The following is a 23,092-nucleotide window of genomic DNA, read 5'->3' on the forward strand; positions in this document are numbered from 1 at the left end:
GTACCGGTCTGGCCTTAAAAAATTTTGGATTTGCGTTATCTTCAATTTTTATCATTGCCATTACGCCTTTTAGAGTCCCAAGTCCTTGCTGGAACACTTCTTTCGCGTCAGTTAGAATTTCTGACAGTCGTCCAGGTGTGACGTCGTCATCCTTTTTGTCAGCCACAGTTAGCGCCTGAATGGAATGCCAATCCAATTGTATTTTTCGGATCCATTCACGTCCCAATAATGGTGGTCCTCCATCTTGTAGTATATATAGATACAGTTTCTGTGTTTCCGTGCCGTTGTATTTAACGGGCACCCTTATTTTTCCTCTGGGGTAGACTTTTTGCCCCGTATATGTCTTCAAGACAATGGACGTGTCCTTCAAGGGTATGTGTGAGAATAGCTGCTCGTAGTCTCGTCGATTCATGACTGTTAGGGCTGATCCTGTGTCCAATTCCATCTTTACTTGGGACCCTGCTATCATGAGGGTGACCCAAATGGTTCGGTGATCCTCCTTTGCGATCACGTTGTGTAACTTTAGACAACTTAGTCTCCTGCTCCCGGAGTCATTATCACTCTTCTGATCTTCTGAACTACTGTCCGTCATCTTTTGTACTTTCTTGTACTTTTCCTTAGTAGTTCTTTTAGTGTTGGTTTTCTTTCCCGACCTGCAGACTCGTGCTATGTGTCCCAATTTTCCACATTGCCTGCATACTTTGTCCTTAAACCAGCAATCCTCTGGTCATGGGTTGTTCTGCCGCAGCGATAGCACTTTTCTGCTCCATATGCCATTTCATTGGTGCTATATTCTTGCGGTTTCTGTTGTATTTCCGCAGCTCCCCGTGCTGCTGCTTCGTAGGATACTGCAACGCTGAAAGCCTTTTCTAGCGTAAGGTCCTTTTCCGAAAGTAGTCGTTTCTGGGTTCCTTCACTCTGGAGCCCGCAGACAAACTTATCTCTTAAGGTATCTGCCAGTCCTGCTCCGAACTGGCAGTGTTTCGATAACTTGCGTAGTTCCGTAAGATAGTCAGCATTACTTTCGTCTTTGTGCTGGTTTCTTTTATGGAACTTGAATCTTTCTGCTATCAGCAGCGGTGTAGGGTTTAGATGTTCCTGTAAGATATTGACAATCTCTTCAAAGCTTTTCTCCATTGGTTTAGCTGGGGTAATTAAATTCCGCAATAGGCCGTACGTTCTCGCGCCCATCAAATTCAATAATACCGACGCCTTCTTTTCATCGGCCACCTCATTTGCCTTGCAGTACACTTCAATTCTTTCCACATACGTGGTCCAGTCTTCTATTTCGTTGTCGAAAGCAGTGATGCTGCCACTCTTCGGCATCTTGGGTGGTTTAAAATGGCGCCTCCCGCGCTTTTCCTTCTTCCCCAATGGATTAAAATGGTGCCTCCCGCGCTTTTCCTTCTTCCCCCACTGCTGCCAACGCTGCTCCAAGCGTTCTAAATAGTAATGGCGGCGCCTCGCGGCTTTCTGCGCGTCTCTCTTTTGTTAATTAATTTTCTTAGTTTTATTCTTCTTCGACGCTGTCCACTGCGCGTCTCTTTTCCTTCCCCCTTTTTTTATTTTCTTTAACGCTGCCCAGCTCTTGAGCACTGGCCGCGCCCTGTGCGCTCCACCCTCTCTCTCTCTTTTTCTTCCTGACGACGCTGCTCGGCCTCCTTGCAGAGCCGCTCGATCGAGCTCTAGCCCGCCGCAGTCCGGGAAGGGTCAGCGCGCTACCTGCTACCAGCCCGATTTGCTGGAACACCTTGACTGGAGAACCAAGCCCAGCTCTCCACAGCCTCCCCTGCGATTCTCTGAACTCCGATGGATCACTGGGCGGTTGCCCGCGGTCGACGCCCGTTGCTCTGGCTTCGACCTCCAAGAAGCTTCTTTTCAGGGATGGATCCCTGTGAGGTGATGCAGTACTGCAGGTGAGTTCGAACCTGCTGGTCGCCACTGTAGTGTCCGCGTATAAATAACACACGGACTGCAGGAGAACGGTAATAACAGGTGTTTACTGAACAGAGGGTATGCTGGAACTAACTGTACAAATTACTACACGGTGTTATATACAGGTGTGGTCACTACTGGTACTGCAGTATACAGGGTCTGTAAAAGATAGTTCCTCTCTTAAAGGTGCATACATTACACAAACTGTGGTCCGTTGTCGGAGCAAATCTGTTCTGGCAAGCCATTCCTGGCAAAAATGGTCCGTAGGACTGCAATAGTTTTCTCCGTGGTGGTGGAGGACATCTTGATGACCTCAGGCCATTTTGAGTGCGCATCCACGGCTATTAAAAACATTGAGTCCATGAATGGACCAGCGAAATCAATATGCACCCGTTGCCATGGAGATGAGGGCCACTCCCATGGGTGTAGAGGGGCCTGTGGTGGTGCATTTTGGACTTTCTGGCATCCTGAGCAGCTGTTGGTCAGGTCCTCGATTTGTTTATCGATTCCCGGCCACCACACATAAGCCCTGGCTAGGCTTTTCATTTTTACCCCTCCCAGATGACCCTCATGAAGCTCATTGAGCACTCTATCCCTTAACTTGGGTGGAATTACCACTCGGGATCCACACATCAAGGTCCCCCGGCACACTGACAGCTGTTCTCTCCTTGTCGAGAATGCTGGCAACAATGAGTCGCCATGTGTTGGCCATCCCTTCACCGTCAAATCATATACCCGAGACAGTGTCGGGTCATTTCGGGTTTCCTTTTCGATACAAGCGTTAGTTACCGGTAGGTATTCAACTATAGTCGAATGGAATATTTCGACAGGATCCACTGCTGGTGCTTCCTCCGCAGTAGGCAGTGGCAGGCGTGATAGCCCATCAGCATTTCCATACTGTTTCGTGCCCTTATATTCAATCTCATAGTGGTGCGCCCCTAGAAAAAGTGACCATCTTTGTAGTCGTTGCGCAGTCATCACCGGAACGCCCTTCATCGGATTAAAAATGGAGACAAGAGGCTGGTGATCAGTCAGCAAGGTGAATTTCTGCCCGTGCAGATAGTGACTGAACTTTTTCACTCCCCACACTAGGCTGAGGGCCTCCCTGTCAATCTGGGCGTAGTTACGCTCGGCTGAGGTTAGTGATCGTGACGCAAAGGCTATTGGCCTCTCTGAGCCGTCCGAGAATTTGTGCGACAGCACCGCTCCAATGCTGTAGGGTGACACATCACATGCCAACCGAATTTGTAATGCCGGGTTGTAATGGGCCAATACCTCTTTCGATGTGATTAGTGTTTTGCTCTTCTGGAAAGCTCGTTTACATTCATCACTCAACTTCCATGGCACCCCAGTTTGCAGTAGGGTGTTCAGTGGGTGTAGTATTGTAGACAAATTTGGCAAGAACTTATGGTAGTAGTTTACCAGCCCAAGGAACAACCTCAGTTGTGACACATTTTCCGGTGCTGGAGCCTTGACTACTGCCTCAATCTTCTCTGGGGACTTATGTAACCCCTCTTTATCGATAACGTGGCCACAATACGAGATCTGTTTTCTAAAAAACTCACATTTGGGGCGGTTAGCTCGGGGCCCATATTCCTGCAATCTAGTGAGCACCTGCTCCAGGTTGGCAAGGTGATCACTGTCATTTTCGCCCTTGACCAGGATGTTGTCCAAATAACACTGGGTCCCTGGGATCCCTTGCAGGACTTGTTCCATTGCCCTCTGCCAAATCGCCGGAGCTGATGCTACCCCGAATACCAACCGGTTGTATTGGTAGTGACTGTAATGATATCAGCAAATAGTGATGATATTTGTCTGTGTTTGATTACTTATGCCTTACAGCATATTTGTCTGTGTTTTTGATTACTTGTGCCTGACCAGCAGAGGTCATGTGAGAGACAAGCAGTCCAGAGGAGTTTTACTTTCAGTTTCATTCTAGATGCATCACAGCATAGTGTGTTCTGTAAAAAGCTGTAGAAAGTCTTGAACAAGACTTTAGATGAAACAACATTCTCTTTCAGAAATGAGTCTTTATTGAACCCACAAAGAAAACAAAACATGATGTCAGAAGTGGCTGAAAGAGAAAAAACCTGAAGTTAGCAACTTGATGGGACAGTGAAAGCAGTTGTGGCAAGTAAGCGAAATCAGCTCTCCACATATTAGCAAGCCAGAAGAGAACATCGTTGCTTACCATTAGAGAATAGCTAACGAAGTGAAAAAATGGAAGGTTTACTCCCACCGGCGACGCTTCAATTGACAGGTAATGTGGCTGAAAATTGGAGAAGGTTCAAACAACGTTTAGAGTTGTATTTAGCGGCAATCGGAGCTGACGAGAAAAGTGATGAGCAAAAATCGTCCGTGTTCTTACATGTCGTGGGTGATGCAGCGCTGGAGGTATATAATAATTTCATATTTGCTGTTGATGGAGACAAAATGAAGCTAGATAAAATAATGGAACAGTTTGAGGCCTACTGCATACCTAAATGCAACGTGACCTTTGAGAGGCACAAATTTTTCACATGTGTACAGAAAATCGGCGAGACTATTGATCAGTATGTGACTGAACTGAGAAACCGGAGCAAATCGTGTGAATTTGGGGGACTCACAGACTCGCTGATAAAAGACAGACTGGTGTGTGGTATTCCAGATAATGGTCTAAGGGAAAGGCAGCTAAGAGAGCAAGATCTAGACCTGGGAAAAGCCATAGCATTGTGTAGGGCTACAGAGACTGTGAAGTTGCAGGCAAAGGAGCTGTTCAGTGACAGTAGCTGCAACGTGGATGCAGTGAGAAAGAACGGATACAAACCATTTAACAAAGAGAGCGCCAATGTGAAAAAAGAGACGTGGCTAGCAAACGAAAATGAAAGAGACAATTGGAAGTCATGTAGTCGATGCGGTACACAGCATCCACCAAGAAAGTGTCCAGCATATGGTAAAACATGCAATAGATGCAACAAAAACAACCATTATGCCCGTTGCTGTAAGAACCAAGCGCAACAAAGCAAGGTCCATACAGTAGATGAAAGCGAGATAGAGGAATTCAATGTAGATGTTCTGTCTGAAAACAAAAAAGAACAAAAAGAGACTGGATGTTGACACTAAAAGTGAATGACATACATATTCCATTTAAATTGGATACTGGAGCACAAGTTAATGTGATATCAGAGACTGATTTTAAGAGAATTAGACCCAGACCAAAGTTACATGGAATACAAGTGAAAGTGACCGGATACTCAGGTACTGATATACCAGTGAAAGGAAAATGCATTGTCAAAGTAACACACAAGGACAGAGAGCACACGCTAGCATTAATCGTGGTGCCAAAGGATGTGCAAGCCATACTAGGGTTAAAAGCCTGTGAGAAACTGAACCTGGTAAAGAGAGTCCTCGTTGTGGAAAGCGAAGGAGAGACAGTCTATGATGAACTCATGAAAGAGTACAAAGACCTATTTAAGGGTCTAGGCTGCATTCCAGGAGAACACACGATCAGAGTAGATAAAAGTATGACACCGGTCATACATCCATGCAGAAAAGTTCCGTTTGCTCTTCAAAAGCAACTGAAGGCAGAGTTGGACAGGATGGAAAGCCTGAACGTGATTCAGAAGATAGATGAGCCAACTGAGTGGGTGAGTTCCCTCATCGTAGTGGACAAAGAGAATGGAAAGCTCAGAATTTGCCTGGACCCAAGAGATCTAAACAGAGCAATAAAGAGAGAGCACTTCAAGCTTCCTACACGTGAGGAAATCATGGCACAGTTTGCAAATGCAAAATATTTCAGCAAGTTAGATGCGTCCTCAGGATTTTGGCAGATGAAGCTGGACGAAGCAAGTTCAAGACTGTGCACGTTCAACACTCCATTTGGCAGATACAGATTCCTAAGGTTACCATTTGGCATTGCCTCAGCTCCTGAAGTGTATCACAAGACTATCCATATCATCTATGAGCACCTGGAGGGAGTTGATACATCAATGGATGACATCATAGTATGGGGAACCACGAGAACTGAGCATGACGAGAGACTGAAAAAAGTGCTGGAAGCAACAAGGAAAACAAACCTGAAGCTGAATAGAGAGAAATGCCAGCTCGGGGTGACAGAACTGACATTCGTGGGAGATATCCTTAGCAGTGAGGGCATCAGACCAGATCCCAGAAAGGTGTCCGCCATTGAGAATATGCCAAGGCCACAATGCAAAAAGGACGTGCAGAGGTTTAATGGAATGATCAACTACATGGGTAAATTCATATCCAACCTCTCAGAAAAAATAGCGCCACTGAGAAGACTAATTGAAAAGAACATAGAATGGGAATGGAATCATGAGCATGAGAAGTCATGGAGCGATCTAAAGAAACTGCTCACAGAGGAACCAGTTCTGAGGTTTTATGACCCAGCGAGACCCATCAAGATATCATCAGATGCATCACAGAGTGGGCTCGGTGCCGTTCTTCTGCAACAATATGACTACTGGCAACCTATTGCATATGCATCGCGCTCAATGACAGACGCAGAGACGCGATATGCTCAAATAGAAAAGGAGCTGCTCAGCATCACATACGCCTGTGAAAGATTTCACCAGTTTGTGGCAGGACAAGCAATCAGTGTAGAGACTGACCATAAGCCCTTGATTGCATTGTTCCAAAAGCCACTGAATAGCTGTCCGCTTAGAATACAAAGAATGATGATCAGGCTGCAACGCTATACACTGAATGTTGCGTACACACCGGGTAAGCTGATGTATACAGCAGACACGTTGTCCAGAGCTGTTGACCCAAGTGAGCCCGCAAACACCACAATGGATGAAAAAGTGAACGCCTACGTGGACATGATCACAAGTGCACTGCCCATAGCAGATGCAAAAATGGAGCTCATAAAGACTGAGACAAACAAAGATGAAACAATGAGACGACTGAGAAAAAGCATCTTGGATGGATGGCCCAACATGAAGCAAGACTGCTCACCTGATATAGCAGAGTACTGGAACTGCAGGGCGGAACTATCAGTGGTCGAAGACATCATCTACAAAGGAAGTAAAATAGTTATCCCAAAGAGTCTGAGAAGAGAGATGCTAAAAAAGATCCATGGAGGACATCTGGGAATCGAAAAGTGTAAGAAAAGAGCACGAGAGGTGATGTACTGGCCACGAATCAACCAAGATGTGACAAATGAGGTGTCAAACTGCACAATATGCCTGAAATATCGAGCAAGCAATCCGGTAGAACCACTAAAGCCACACCCAGCACCAGACAGACCTTACCAGAAGGTAGGCGCTGACCTATTCGTATGTCAAGAGACTGATACTGGTGAACAACCTGATCACACAGCTGAGAACCAATCATCTGAGGCAACAATTCAGATTCAAGGACAATCAATCAGAAAATCCTCAAGACACGTGAAGCCTCCTGAGAGACCCATTGAGCAAATTTAAGGACTATTGTTAAAGAAGGAAGTAATGTTATCTTATTCTTTCTTCAAGTTCTAGTGTATTGACATATTTCATGTGAACACACAAAGCAAGGGTAAAAAACCTTGATCATGATAATGATAATGTAAGTTCATTAAATGTTGTTAGTTAAAAGTAAAATACTTTTGTTTTAAGAAAGGGAGATGTAATGATATCAGCAAATAGTGATGATATTTGTCTGTGTTTGATTACTTATGCCTTACAGCATATTTGTCTGTGTTTTTGATTACTTGTGCCTGACCAGCAGAGGTCATGTGAGAGACAAGCAGTCCAGAGGAGTTTTACTTTCAGTTTCATTCTAGATGCATCACAGCATAGTGTGTTCTGTAAAAAGCTGTAGAAAGTCTTGAACAAGACTTTAGATTAAACAACATTCTCTTTCAGAAATGAGTCTTTATTGAACCCAAAAAGAAAACAAAACAGTGACCTTTATGGGTGTTGATTGTGAGGTATTTTTTTGATGCTTTGTCTACCTCCATTTGCAGATACGCCTGGGCCAGATCAATCTTAGTGAAGCGTTTCCCTCCAGATAGCGAGGCAAAAATATCTTCAATCCGCGGAAGTGGATATTGTACGGTGTGAAGGATCGGGTGCACTGTTACCTTAAAGTCCCCACAGATGCGAACCTTCCTTGGTTCCCCAGGCGTGCTGCTCAACGACTTTTTCATCACAGGGACGATGGGTGTAGCCCACTCGCTCCAGTCTACCTTGGACAGTACACCTGAACGTTCCAGACTCTCCAGCTCTGCTTCGACGGCTGGGCGGATTGCATAAGGTACCGGTCTGGCCTTAAAAAATTTTGGGCTTGCGTTTTCTTCATTTTTAATCATCGCTGTCATGCCTTTTAGTGTTCCGAGTCCTTACTGGAACACTTCTTTCGCGTCAGTTAGGATCTTTGACAGTCGCCCAGGTGTGACGTCGTCATCCTTTTTGTCAGCCACAGTAAGTGCCTGTATGGAATGCCAATCCAGTTGTATTTTCTGGATCCATTCACGTCCCAGTAATGGTGGTCCTCCATCTTGCAATACATACAGGTCTAGTTTTGGTGTTTCCTTACCGTTATATATAACGGTCACCCTTATTTTTCCTTTGGGGTAGACTTTTTGCCCCGTGTACGTCTTCAAAATAATTTTTGTGTCTCTCAAGGGTATGTGTGAGAATAGCCGCTCGTTGTCCCGTCGGTTTATGACTGTTAGGGCTGATCCTGTGTCCAATTCCATCTTTACCTGGACTCCTGCTATCTTGAGAGTGACCCAAATGGTTCGGTGATCCTCCATTGTGATCACATTATGTAGTTTCAGACAACTCAGGTCCCTGCTTTTGGAGTCGTTATCACTCTTTTGTTCGTCTGAACTATTCCCCGTCATCTTATGTACCTTCTTGTACTTTTCTTTGGTAGGTTTCTTATTGCTGGTTTTCTTTCCCGACCTGCAGACTCGTGCTATGTGTCCTACTTTTCCACACTGTCTGCACACTTTGTCTTTGAACCAGCAATCATTCTGGTCGTGTGTTGTTCTGCCGCAGCGATAGCACTTCTCTGTTCTATATGACATTTCGTTTGTGCCATATTCTTGCGGTCTCTGTTGTATCTCTGCAGCGCCCCGTGCTGCTGCTTCATATGATACCGCAATGCTGAAAGCCTTTCCCAGCGTAAGGTCCTTTTCAGATAAAAGCCGTTTCTGGGTTCCTTCACTTTGAAGCCCACACACAAACTTGTCCCTTAAGGTATCTGCCAGTCCCGCTCCAAACTGGCAGTGTTTCAATAGTTTGCGCAGTTCTGTTAAATAATCAGCATTGCTTTCATCCTTATGCTGGTTCCGTTTGTGAAACTTGAATCTTTCTGCTATCAGCAGTGGTGTGGGGTTGAAATGTTCCTGTAGTATCGTTACTATGTCTTCAAAACTCTTTTCCATTGGCTTCGTTGGGGTTACTAGATTTCGTAATAAACCATACGTCTTTGCACCCATTAAATTTAACAATACCGACGCTTTCTTGTCACCTGACACCTCATTTGCCTTGCAGTATACCTCTATTCGTTCGACGTATGCAGTCCAATCTTTGACTTCATTGTCAAATGCGGTGATACTGCCACTCTTCGGCATTTTGGGTGTGGTTTAAAATGGCATCTCCCAATGGCTTAAAATGGCATCTCCCGCGCTTTCCTTCCTCCCCCGCTGCTGCCAACGCCGCTCCCGGCGGTTCTCGTGGCAATGGCGGCACCCTGTAGGTTTCGCGCGCTTCTCCTGCGCTGCTGCCAACGCTGCTCTCGGCGGTCCTCGTGGCAATGGCGGCGCCTCGCGGGTTTCTGCGCGTCTCTCCCTCTCTTCGACACTGCTCGGCCCCTGAACACCGGCTGCGCCCTGTGTGCTCTGCCCTCTCTCTCCCCCGTCGATGCTGCTCGCCCCTTTGCTGTGCCGCTTGGTCGGGCTCTAGCCCGCCGCTGTCCGGGAAGGGTCTGCGCACTACCTGTTGCCAGCCCGTTTCGCTGGACCACCTCGACTGGAAAGCCAAGCCTGGCTCTCGACAGCCTCCCCCGTAATTCTCGAGTCTCTGCTGGATGACTGGGCGGTTGCCCGTGGTCGACGCCCGAGTCTCTGGCCTTGACCTCCAATCCACTGAACTCCAGGAACGAATCCCCGGGAGGTGATGCAGAGTTGCAGGTAGGTTCGAACTTGCCTTGTCGCCAATGTTGTGTCCGTGTATAATAAGACACAGACTGCAGGAGAACGGTACAACAGGTGTTTACTCAACGTGGCTCACACTGGAACTGATCTGTACAGATTACTACTCAGTGCTATATACAGGTGTGGTCACTGCCAGTACTGCAGTATACATGAGCTGTAAAAGATAGTTCCCCCCTTAAAGGTATATACATTACAACAAGGGAGAGGGAGAAAAAAAGAAAAGTAAGATTTAAAAAAAAGCAACAAGCTGAAGAAGAGGACATTGTAACCCAATTGTGTTTGGGAATTGCTGTATTGGTTTTTCATACAGACCCCAGCATCAGCAACATTTGACCCCTTGTGACCCCACCTCATTGCTCTTTGATGTAATGTTTTCCTGACTGACCTGTTTGGACACCATTTACACCTTTGATTGCTGTGATTATCTCTCTGCCGAGGTGTGATAAATGGCAGTTAGAAAGATTACCTTTAAACATCTGACATTATTCTCTGACTATATAAGCTGTGTTTTTATGCATCTCTCCACTTCACCTGACGAAGGAGCAGTGCTCCGAAAGCTTGTGATTTCAAATAAAGCTGTTGGACTATAACCTGGTGTTGTGTGATTTCTTACATTGGTCCTTGAGAAGTTAGAGTGAATAGCAGGCTAGGTACAAATATTCTTGACCCATGAAGTATAGAATCAGTGGCCCCATCCATCATGATCAGGGACAGTGGAACACCCAGTGGGTATGTCATTGCACTGCTTTCATAGCAACATAGCAATTGCTAGACAAGACAAACCAAGGTCCATCTAGTTCACCTTCTGCCATCCTCGCAGTCGAATTCTCCAACAATAATGAAGTTGTTGACTAATCATAGCAATCAATCTCTATCAATTCGTCCACCACAGACCCAGACATGACGCAAGGAAAACCCCAGTGATGGAGAGCTTTGGGAACCATAGGTCCTGAGTTCAGTATTGATCAGTACATGTCTGTTTCCCCAGGGTTCAGTATTGATCAGTACGTGTCTGTTTTCCCTGAGTTCAGTATTGATCAGTATGTGTCTGTTTCCCCAGGGTTCTGTACTTATCAGTACGTGTCTGTTTCCCCAGGGTTCTGTATTGATCAGTACGTGTCTGATTCCCCAGTGTTCAGTATTGATCAGTACGTGTCTGATTCCCCTGAGCTCAGGATTGATCAGTACGTGTCTGTTTCCCCTGAGTTCAGTATTGATCAGTACGTGTCTGATTCCCCAGTGTTCAGTATTGATCAGTACGTATCTGTTTCCCCATGGTTCGGTATTGATCAGTACGTATCTGTTTCCCCAGAGTTCAGTATTGATCAGTACGTGTCTGTTTCCCCAGGGTTCAGTATTGATCAGTACGTGTCTGTTTCCCCAGGGTTCAGTATTGATCAGTACGTGTCTGTTTCCCCAGGGTTCAGTATTGATCAGTACATGTCTGTTTCCCCAGGGTTCAGTATTGATCAGTACGTGTCTGCTTCCCCTGAGTTCAGTATTGATCAGTACGTGTCTGATTCCCCAGAGTTCAGTATTGATCAGTACGTGTCTGTTTCCCCTGAGTTCAGTATTGATCAGTACGTGTCTGTTTCCCCAGGGTTCAGTATTGATCAGTACGTGTCTGTTTCCCCAGGGTTCGGTATTGATCAGTACATGTCTGTTTCCCCAGGGTTCAGTATTGATCAGTACGTGTCTGTTTCCCCAGAGTTCAGTATTGATCAGTACGTGTCTGTTTCCCCAGGGTTCAGTATTGATCAGTACGTGTCTGTTTCCCCTGAGTTCAGTATTGATCAGTACGTGTCTGTTTCCCCAGGGTTCAGTATTGATCAGTACGTGTCTGATTCCCCAGGGTTCAGTATTGATCAGTACGTGTCTGTTTCCCCAGGGTTCAGTATTGATCAGTACGTGTCTGTTTCCCCAGGGTTCAGTATTGATCAGTACATGTCTGTTTCCCCAGGGTTCAGTATTGATCAGTACGTGTCTGTTTCCCCAGGGTTCATATTGATCAGTACGTGTCTGTTTCCCCAGGGTTCAGTATTGATCAGTACGTGTCTGCTTCCCCTGAGTTCAGTATTGATCAGTACGTGTCTGTTTCCCCTGAGTTCAGTATTGATCAGTACGTGTCTGTTTCCCCAGGGTTCAGTATTGATCAGTACGTGTCTGTTTCCCCAGGGTTCAGTATTGATCAGTACGTGTCTGTTTCCCCAGGGTTCATATTGATCAGTACGTGTCTGTTTCCCCAGGGTTCAGTATTGATCAGTACGTGTCTGCTTCCCCTGAGTTCAGTATTGATCAGTACGTGTCTGATTCCCCAGAGTTCAGTATTGATCAGTACGTGTCTGTTTCCCCAGGGTTCAGTATTGATCAGTACGTGTCTGTTTTCCCAGGGTTCTGTATTGATCAGTACGTGTCTGTTTCCCCTGAGTTCAGTATTGATCAGTACGTGTCTGTTTCCCCTGAGTTCAGTATTGATCAGTACGTGTCTGTTTCCCCAGAGTTCAGTATTGATCAGTACGTGTCTGATTCCCCAGGGTTCAGTATTGATCAGTACGTGTCTGTTTCCCCAGGGTTCAGTATTGATCAGCACGTGTCTGTTTCCCCTGAGTTCAGTATTGATCAGTACGTGTCTGTTTCCCCAGGGTGCAGTATTGATCAGTACGTGTCTGTTTCCCCAGAGTTCAGTATTGATCAGTACGTGTCTGTTTCCCCAGGGTTCAGTATTGATCAGTACATGCCTGTTTCCCCTGAGTTCAGTATTGATCAGTACGTGCCTGTTTCCCCTGAGTTCAGTATTGATCAGTACGTGTCTGTTTCCCCAGGGTTCAGTATTGATCAGTACGTGTCTGTTTCCCCAGGGTTCAGTATTGATCAGTACGTGTCTGTTTCCCCTGAGTTCAGCATTGATCAGTACGTGTCTGATTCCCCAGGGTTCAGTATTGATCAGTACGTGTCTGTTTCCCCTGAGTTCAGTATTGATCAGTACGTGTCTGTTTCCCCTGAGTTCAGTAATGATCAGTACGTGTCTGATTCCCCAGGGTTCAGTATTGATCAGTACGTGTCTGTTTCCCCAGGGTTCAGTATTGATCAGTACGTGTCTGTTTCCCCTGAGTTCAGTATTGATCAGTACGTGTCTGTTTCCCCAGGGTTCAGTATTGATCAGTACGTGTCTGTTTCCCCAGGGTTCAGTATTGATCAGTACGTGTCTGTTTCCCCAGGGTTCAGTATTGATCAGTACGTGTCTGTTTCCCCAGGGTTCAGTATTGATCAGTACGTGTCTGTTTCCCCAGGGTTCAGTATTGATCAGTACGTTTCTGATTCCCCAGGGTTCAGTATTGATCAGTACGTGTCTGTTTCCCCAGGGTTCAGTATTGATCAGTACGTGTCTGTTTCCCCAGGGTTCAGTATTGATCAGTACGTGTCTGTTTCCCCAGGGTTCAGTATTGATCAGTACGTGTCTGTTTCCCTAGGGTTCAGTATTGATCAGTACGTGTCTGATTCCCCAGGGTTCAGTATTGATCAGTACGTGTCTGTTTCCCCAGGGTTCAGTATTGATCAGTACGTGTCTGTTTCCCCTGAGTTCAGTATTGATCAGTACGTGTCTGTTTCCCCAGGGTTCAGTATTGATCAGTACGTGTCTGATTCCCCAGGGTTCAGTATTGATCAGTACGTGTCTGTTTCCCCTGAGTTCAGTATTGATCAGTACGTGTCTGTTTCCCCAGGGTTCAGTATTGATCAGTACGTGTCTGATTCCCCAGGGTTCAGTATTGATCAGTACGTGTCTGGTTCCCCAGGGTTCAGTATTGATCAGTACCTGTCTGATTCCCCAGGGTTCAGTGTTGTTCAGTACATGTCTGATTCCCCAGGGTTCAGTATTGATCAGTACGTGTCTGTTTCCCTAGGGTTCAGTATTGATCAGTACATGTCTGTTTCCCCAGAGTTCAGTATTGATCAGTACGTGTCTGTTTCCCCAGGGTTCAGTATTGATCAGTACGTGTCTGTTTCCCCAGGGTTCAATATTGATCAGTACGTGTCTGTTTCCCCAGAGTTCAGTATTGATCAGTACGTGTCTGATTCTCTGAGCTCAGTATTGATCAATACGTGTCTGTTTCTCTGAGCTCAGTATTGATCAATACGTGTCTGTTTCCCCTGAGTTCAGTATTGATCAGTACGTGTCTGTTTCCCCAGTGTTCAGTATTGATCAGTACGTGTCTGTTTCCCCAGGGTTCAGTATTGATCAGTACGTGTCTGTTTCCCCAGGGTTCAGTATTGATCAGTACGTGTCTGATTCCCCAGGGTTCAGTATTGATCTGTACGTGTCTGTTTCCCCAGGGTTCAGTATTGATCAGTACGTGTCTGTTTCCCCAGGGTTCAGTATTGATCAGTACGTGTCTGTTTCCCCTGAGTTCAGTATTGATCAGTACGTGTCTGTTTCCCCAGGGTTCAGTATTGATCAGTACGTGTCTGATTCCCCAGGGTTCAGTATTGATCAGTACGTGTCTGTTTCCCCAGGGTTCAGTATTGATCAGTACGTGTCTGATTCCCCAGGGTTCAGTATTGATCAGTACGTGTCTGTTTCCCCAGGGTTCAGTATTGATCAGTACGTATCTGATTCCCCAGTGTTCAGTATTGATCAGTACGTGTCTGTTTCCCTAGGGTTCAGTATTGATCAGTACGTGTCTGTTTCCCCAGAGTTCAGTATTGATCAGTACGTGTCTGATTCCCCAGGGTTCAGTATTGATCAGTACGTATCTGATTCCCCAGTGTTCAGTATTGATCAGTACGTGTCTGTTTCCCTAGGGTTCAGTATTGATCAGTACGTGTCTGTTTCCCCAGAGTTCAGTATTGATCAGTACGTGTCTGTTTCCCCATGGTTCTGTATTGATGTGTACGTGTCTTTCCCCAGGGTTCAGTATTGATCAGTATGTATCTGTTTCCCCAGGGTTCTGTCTTTTTCCCGTTGCCTGATGGTACAGGATTGCTCTACATGTTACAAGGAGTTGCTGAGCATCCGAAGGCTGTAGCAGTCATAAGTCGTGATGTGCCTTCCAGGACCCCGCACACGTTGCTGTTGTCAATCAGCAACTGGCTCCACAAACCACAACGGTAGGAACAAAACAATACAATAGTGGCTTGAAGGAATAAATGCTGCATGGAATGCATTATCGATTTGCGCTGTATGGCCACGTGTTTTATACCTCCACGTGTGAGACTGAACAAATAACTCGAATGAACTCTAGTGGATAAAGTTATCTCTTGATGCCGATCTACAGACTAGAGGTACCAGGTTTGATCCAGGTCTGTGCTGTGTTTGTGACCGTGGTAGTGGCACTATAATTGGCCTCAGCTTCCCTGGGCTGATGAGTAGAAAGGTTCTTGCTGATGATTGGTTCACAGTGAGCCATTCTGGAAAGTCAGGTCAGCACAGGATCTGGCTTGTGTGATGCTCCCTCCCAAAGTTAAATGGTTTGCGGACGATCACTGTTTACTTGCAGAATGGCAGTGGCAATGTACTTTGGGGAACCAGTGCTAGTGGTACTGTACCCAACAAGTGTCAGCGCCTCCTCAGGTGGAGGGTTGGAACCTGTTGGTGGGGGGCTGGGGGGTGTGGTGTGTGGGGGTGGTTGAGGGACGGAGGGGCTCCCTCACATGTGGAGATATTTATCCTGTCACGCTGCAGACCATCACATATTCTGTAGCACATCTACAGCTGATACAGGCTCTACTTAAATATGTTTTGTTTTAGCCCCAACTATTATATCGTTGAAATGACAGCTTGACTTTCAGTTGATCCTCACATCTTTGAATCAGAAATTGTGATTCCAAGCCCCACTCCCAGACCTGAGCAAACAGTTTGAGCTGTCACTCCTAATCAGTGCTGAGGTATTGGTTCAAGAGGAAGTTGAAGATCCCATGGCACTATATGAAGAGCCAGTGTCCCGGCCAATATTCATCCCTCAACCAACACCACCAAACGCAGAATCTCTAGTCATCCACTTCATTTGCTGTCCTAGGATCTTGCAGTATGCAAATTGTTCTCCGATTTTGTCTATGCAACCATAGTGACTGTAAATAGATCGGGTGGATGGGTTAAATGTGGGTGAGCACCTTGGGACTAGTGACCATAATATAAGGTTCAAGGTCCAAATAGAAAGGGAAGAGTGAGTACCAGAACAAGGGCACCTGCTTGGAATAGGATGAGGAGTGAGCTGGCTGAGGTGAGGTGAAAAGAGAAATTGGCACACGGAACTGTCGATCAACAATGGGTATTTTTTAAAGTGGAGATTGCAAAATTGCAGAATGAATGTATACTGTTAAAAAATTAACAGAGATTAAGGGGGGGGGGTAAAATTCAACTTTGGTAGGGACACAAATCAGGCAGTAGCATATGGGCTGCCCATTACACACCCCGCCAGATTTGCCTTTCCATTGACGTAAATGAAAAGAAAAAACGGGCAGGATATATAATGGGATCCACAACTGCCCGTTTTGTGCCCCTGCTGAAGTTGAATTGTACCCCCTACTTCAAGAGGTTAGGAACAAGCTAAGATTGAAGAAGGGGGCATATGGGGCCTAAATGTATGAGACAATAATGAGTTAAGAAAGGGAATAGGAAAGCAAGGAAGGAGTAAGAGGAGAGAATCTCAAACATATTAAAAGAACTATAATGTATTCCACAAATATATAGTTAAAAGAAAATTGATAAATGTGTGGTGGGACTCCTGAGTGAAGAGGATAGTGATTTAGGATAGGGTAAGTGGAAATCGGCAGGGTTAAAAGTGTGATGAGAGATATTATAATAAAGAAAAAGAAAGTATTAGAGAAGTGAATTAAGTTAGAGGAGGGCAAGGTGCCAGGACCTGACAGAACACATCCAAGGATCCTAAGGTAAATGGGTGAGGAATTAGCGGAGGCTCTGAAAATCCCATTTCAAGGTTCTTTTGAGATTGGATGTGTGTTGGAGTACTGGAGAGTGACCAGTGTAATATCCATTCTCAAAAAGGGAGACAGAGCTAACCCAGGTAATTACGGTCAGTTAGCTTAACATCTGTGGTAGAGGAAATTTTAGAATCTTTAATTAAGGGTGAAATTAATAAATATCTAGATGAAGAAAAAATAATTCGAAGCAACCAACACGGGTTTCTGAAGGGAAGACCGTGCTTTATAAGCCTGATCGAGTTCCTGAAGGAGGTGACAGATGTGTTGGATGGAGGAAATGTAATGGATGTAGTGCACATTGATTTCTAGAAAGTCTTCGACAAGATACCATACGTGAGACTATTGGAGAAGATTAAGGGGCATAGAATTAGAAGAGGGAAAATTGGATGAAAAACTGGCTAGAGGGGAAGAGACAGAGTTAAGAACTATTTCTCAGAATACTTGGAGGTGGGTCGTGTTGTCCCACTGGGTTCCATTCTGGGACCACTTCTGTTCACTGTATGCATCAATGATTTGATTTTATTTGTTCCTGGGATGTGGACGTCGCTGGCAAGGCCAGCAGTTATTGCCAAACTCTAATTGCCCTTGAGAAGGTGGTGGTGAGCCGCTGCAGTCTGTGTGGTGATGGTACTCCCACAGTGCTGTTAGAGAGGTCGTTCCAGGATTGTGACCCAGTGACGATGAAGAAACGGCGATATATTTACAAGTCAGGATGGTCTGCAGCTTGGAAAGGAACTTGCAGGTGATGGTGTTCCATGCACCTGCTGCCCTTGTCCTTCTAGGTGGTAGAGGTCGCGGGTTTTGGAGGTGCTGTCGAAGAAGCCTTGGCGAGTTGCTGCAGTGCATCTTGTAGATGGTACACACTGCAGCCACGGTACGCCGGTGGTGGAGGGAGTGAATGTTTAAGGTGGTGGATGGGGTGCCAATCAAGCGGGCTGCTTTGTCCTGGATGGTGCCGAGCTTCTTGAGTGTTGTGTTGTTGGAGCTGCACTCATCCAAGCAAGTGGAGACTATTCCATTACACCCCTAACTTGTGCCTTGTAGATGGTGGAAAGGCTTTGGGGAGTCAGGAGGTGAGTTACTCGCCACAGAATACCTAGCCTCTGACCTGCTCTTGTAGCCACAGTATTATGTGGCTGGTCCAGTTAAACTACTGGTCAATGGTGACGCCCCACCCCAGGATGTTAATGTTGGGGGATTCGATGATGGTAATGTCTTTGAATGTCAAGGGGTGGTGGTTAGACTCTCGCTTGTTGGAGATAGTCATTGCCTGGCATTTGTGTGACGCGAATATCACTTGCCACTTATCAGCCCAAGCCTGAATGTCATCCAGGTCTTGCTGCATGCGGTCACGGACTGCTCCATTATCTGAGGAGTGGCAAATGGAACTGAGCACTGTGCAATCATCAGTGAAGATCCCCACTTCTGACCTTATGATGGAGAGAAGGTCATTGATGAAGCAGCTGAAGATGGTTGGGCCATGGACACTGCCCTGAGGAACTCCTGCAGCGATGTCCTGGGGCTGAGATGATTGACCTCCAACAACCACAGCCATCTTTGGATATAGGGCTAGAGGGAGTGTCCAAATATGCAGACGATAGTAAGCATAGAAACATAGAAGATAGGAGCAGGAGTAGGCCATTCAGCCCCTCGAGCCTGCACCGCCATTCAATGCGATCATGGCTGATCATCCAAATTCAGTACCCTGTCCCTGCTTTCTCCCCATATCCCTTGATCCCTTTAGCCTTAAGAAATATATCCAACTCCTTCTTGAATATATTTAATGAATTGGCCTCTACTGCCTTCTGTGGTAGAGAATTCCACAGGTTCACCACTCTCTGGGTGAAGAAATTCCTCCTCATTTCTGTCCTAAATGGCCTACCCCTTATCCTTAGACTGTGACCCCTGGTTCTGGACTCCCCGACCATCGGGGACATCCTTCCTGCATCTAGTCTGTCCAGTCCTGTCAGAATTTTTAAAGTTTCAATGAGATCCCCTCTCATTCTTCTAAACTCCAGCGAGTACAAGCACAATCGACCCAATCTCTCCTCATACGTCATTCCTGCCATCCCAGGTATCAGCCTGGTGAACCTTCGCTGAACTCCTTCCATGGCAAGAACATCCTTCCTCAGATAAGGCGACCAAAACGGCACACAATACTCAAGGTGTGGTCTCACCAAGGCCCTGGACAACTGCAGCAAGACATCCTTGCTCCTGTACTCGAATCCTTTCGCTATGAAGGCCAACATACCATTTGCCTTCTTAACCGCCTGCTGCACCTGCATGCTTACCTTCAGCGACTGGTGCAGAAGGACATCCAGGTCTCATTGCACTTCCCCTTCTCCCAATCTATTGCCGTTCAGATAATAATCTGCCTTCCTGTTTTTGCCACCGAAGTGGATAACCTCACATTTATCCACATTATACTGCATTTGCCATGCATCTGCCCAATCACCCAACCTGTCCAAATCATCCTGGAGTTTCTCGGCATCCTCCTCACAGCACACACGCCCACCCAGCTTTGTGTCGTCTGCAAATTTGGAGATATTACATCTAGTTCCCTTGTCTAGATCATTAATATATATTGTGAATAGCTGGGGTCCAAGGACCGATCCCTGCGGTACCCCACTAGTCACTGCCTGCCACTCGGAAAAAGACCCGTTTATTCCAACTCTTTGCTTTCTGTCTGCCAACCAGTTCTCTATCCAAGTCAATACCTTGCCCCCAATCCCATAAGAACATCATGGGCCAGAAATTCCAGGCCAGAAGCGTGAGTACGGTCGGCTTACTCACGCTTCTGGCCGTTGGAAATGCCGGCGTTCAGCATGAACAGCGCATGCGGGGAATGCTGGCATTTCCAGACCTCGAGCGCGTGCGACTGCACAGGCAGCGCTTGCGCAGTGAACTTCGTGGATTTCATTCATGAAATCCGTGAGGTTAAGTCCTTAGAAGTTACACTGAAAAAAAGCAAGTGTAAAGTGGTTCATTGGCTGCGGAGGAAGATATATTTTATCGTGGAGCTTTTGAAATGCAATATTTTTGTTTGGGAAAGGGAGGGAAGTTATTTTAAGAAATTTTAAGTAAGTTTTAAAGTTAAAATTTTTTTTTTTTTAAAGGGTTTTCAGAACGGTAGGTAGAAGGAGCAATTGTGGCTGTGTGAATGGAATGTGAGAATGAGTTATGTATGTATGTCCACATATATTCCTTTACGTATATGTATGTATGTTTTATATTCCTTTACTATGAATGTATGTTTTTAATTATGATTTTCCAATAAGTTACTTTCTCTGAAAGTCATAATTAAATAATACATTCATACACATAAGTAAAGGAATATATACATAACACGCAAAGGAATATATACAGACATACATACTTTCAGAAGCTCCACGATAAGAAATATCTTCCTCCGCAGCCTCTGGAGCAACTGTACCCATGCTGTTTTCATGTGTAAGTTGTAATGACTGGACCTCACTGAAAGCATTAATGAAAGCGGCGAATTATACTGCGCACGCGCTGCATGTGCAGTCGCACGCGTTCTGCCTCTGAACCCCTTCGTTCAGAGGACAGGAAATGCCGGTTTTCCCCACATGCACTGTGCATGATGAAAACCGGCATTTCATCCAGCCAGATGCGTAAGTACCCCGACCGTACTAGCGCATTTGGAAGGGAATTATTGGGCCAACATTTTACATGTCAATAAAATAAAAAATTTAACACTTGCACGACTTGCCCCCTCGCATCTGCGACTGAGGGTCCAAGGAGGTGCATTGCGCAAGAGGTCATCATCGGACGTATCCTCACACTGTTCCCTTTGGGGAACTGTATGAAGTGGTGGAAGGATTTATGGCCGTGATTAACGCTCATTCCGTGACCGTAACCATCTTTGAACCAGCCATTAGGGTGGTTAGTCCTATGGCGGGAGGGTTTTACGGGCTCCCACAACCCATCTGAGGGGGGGGGGGCCACCAACACCCACGGACGCAAGTATCCCACTGGATGTCCACCCAGAATTTAAAGTTGGAGCTCCGACTCCACTTGCCGGGACTGTCTGGAGTGGGGTTCAAAACCCTACTCCTTCTGGCCCAGCGGCGGGGATGCTTACTGCTACGCAAAAGGCCCACTCCGCACAAAAGGTGACACCCATACGTTTCCTGCGCCTTTTCCCTCCCCGTGACTGGAGCCCTATGCTGCCATTTCACGTTGCTAATCGGATTGGGCGTTTGTCATAGCGGTAGGATCCCCGCCGCTGGGCCAGATCAGGGTAGGGTTTCGAACCCCGCTCCAGACAGTCCCGGCAAGTGGAGTCGGAGCTCCGGCTCTAAATTCTGGGTTGACATCCAGTGGGATATTTGCGTCCGTGGGTGTGGGTGGCCCCCCCTCCTTGTATAGCTTGTGGGAGCCCGTAAAACCCTCCCGCCATAGGACTAACCGCCCTAATGGCTGGTTCAAAGATGGTTACGGTCACGGAATGAGCGTTAATCACGGCCATAAATCCTTCCACCACTTCATACAGTTCCCCAAAGGGAACAGTGTGAAGACACGTATGACGACGACATTGCTAAATAAATAAATGGAATTTAAAAAATTCTTTTAGGGCTTTTAAAAGTCTTTAAATTGCTTTAATTCTCTTTAAAACTATTTCAGATTACTCAAAATAATGTAAACATTTTAAAAAGTTTATAAAAGTTACCAAAATCTTCAAAAAACTTCCAAAAACCTATTTAAACTGCTGCTTTGCATGTAAAAAAGCAAAGTAGCTTGACAGAAACATTGGGGGCGTGTCCAGTGAAACTGAGACCTCAAGGGGCGTGTCTCACTTACACTGCACGCTCCTGGGTCCGCGCTGGCTGCACTCCTGGGCGGCGTGACGTCATACGCTGCCCGGGAATGTGCTTTCTATTTCTCCAAGTTCAGGCGTCCCAGAAGCTGATCGGCAGGAGCGCGGGGTAAGTGCAAATACGGGGCTTGCACGCGCTGCAAGCCCCGTTCTGGAATTTCTGGCCCAATAAGAAGTAGGAGCAGGATTAGGCCATACGGCCCTTCGGACCTGCTCCGCCATTCAATAGGATCATGGCTGATCCGAAACTAGACTCACGTCCACTTCCCTGCCCTCTCCCCGTAACCCCTAATTCCCTTATCTGCTAGGAAACTGTCTATCTGTTTTAAATCTATTTAATGTTGCAGCTTCCACAGCTCTCTGGGGTAGCAAATTCCATAGATTCACCACCCTCTGAGTTAAGAAGTTTCTCCTCATCTCAGTTTTGAAAGGGCAGCCCCTTATTCTAAGATTATGCCCCCTAGTTCTAGTCTCACCCATCAGTGGAAACATCCTCACCGCATCCACCGATCAATCCCCCTCACAATCTTATATGTTTTGATAAGATTGCCTCTCATTCTTCTGAACTCCAATGAGTAGAGGCCCAACCTACTCAACCTTTCCTCATACGTCAACCCCCTCATCTCCGAAATCAACCGAGTGAACCTTCTCTGAACCGCCTCGAGAGCAAGTATATCTTTTCTTAAATATGGAAACCAAAACTGCACGCAGTATTCCAGGTGTGGCCTCACCAATACCCTGTATAACTGCAGCACGACTTCCCTGTTTTTATACTCCATCCCCCTTGCAATAAAAGCCAAGATTCCAATGGCCTTCCTGATCACCTGCTGCACTTGCATACTAACTTTTTGTGTTTCATGCACCAGGACCCCAGATCCCTTTGTACTGTAGCACTTTGCAGTTTCTCTCGATTTAGATAATAACTTGCTTTTTGATTTTTTCTGCCAAAGTGCATAACCTCACACTTTCCAATATTATATTCCATCTGCCAAATCTCTGCCCACTCACTTAGCCTGTCTAAGTCCTTTTGCAGGTTTTTTATGTCCTCCTCACTCACTGCTTTCCCTCCCATCTTTGTATCGTTGGCCAACTTGGATATGCTGCACTCGGTCCCTTCCTCCAAATCATTAATATAGATTGTAAAGAGTTGGGGTCCCAGCACTGACCCCTGCGGAACACCACTGGTTACTGATTGCCAGCCCGAGAATGAACCATTTATCCCAACTCTTTGTTTT

The 23,092-nt window shown here is 46.1% G+C and overlaps 1 protein-coding gene across 1 annotated transcript in view; it reads left to right on the forward strand.

The window, feature by feature from the left end:
• Positions 1–15,188, forward strand: part of LOC147122784 (axonemal central pair apparatus protein HYDIN-like) — an 83,898-nt gene extending 68,710 nt beyond the window's left edge. The window contains exon 7 of the mRNA XM_085963947.1: positions 15,021–15,188. Coding sequence (XP_085820073.1) covers positions 15,021–15,188 — 168 coding nt within the window. The remainder of the gene's footprint in view (positions 1–15,020) is intronic.
• The last annotated feature ends 7,904 nt before the right edge of the window (positions 15,189–23,092 follow it).

The sequence above is a fragment of the Somniosus microcephalus genome, chromosome 2, assembly GCF_052327205.1.
Source record: "Somniosus microcephalus isolate GS21.2 chromosome 2, FLI_Smic_1.0, whole genome shotgun sequence".
In the NCBI taxonomy this organism is placed as follows: Eukaryota; Metazoa; Chordata; class Chondrichthyes; order Squaliformes; family Somniosidae; genus Somniosus; species Somniosus microcephalus.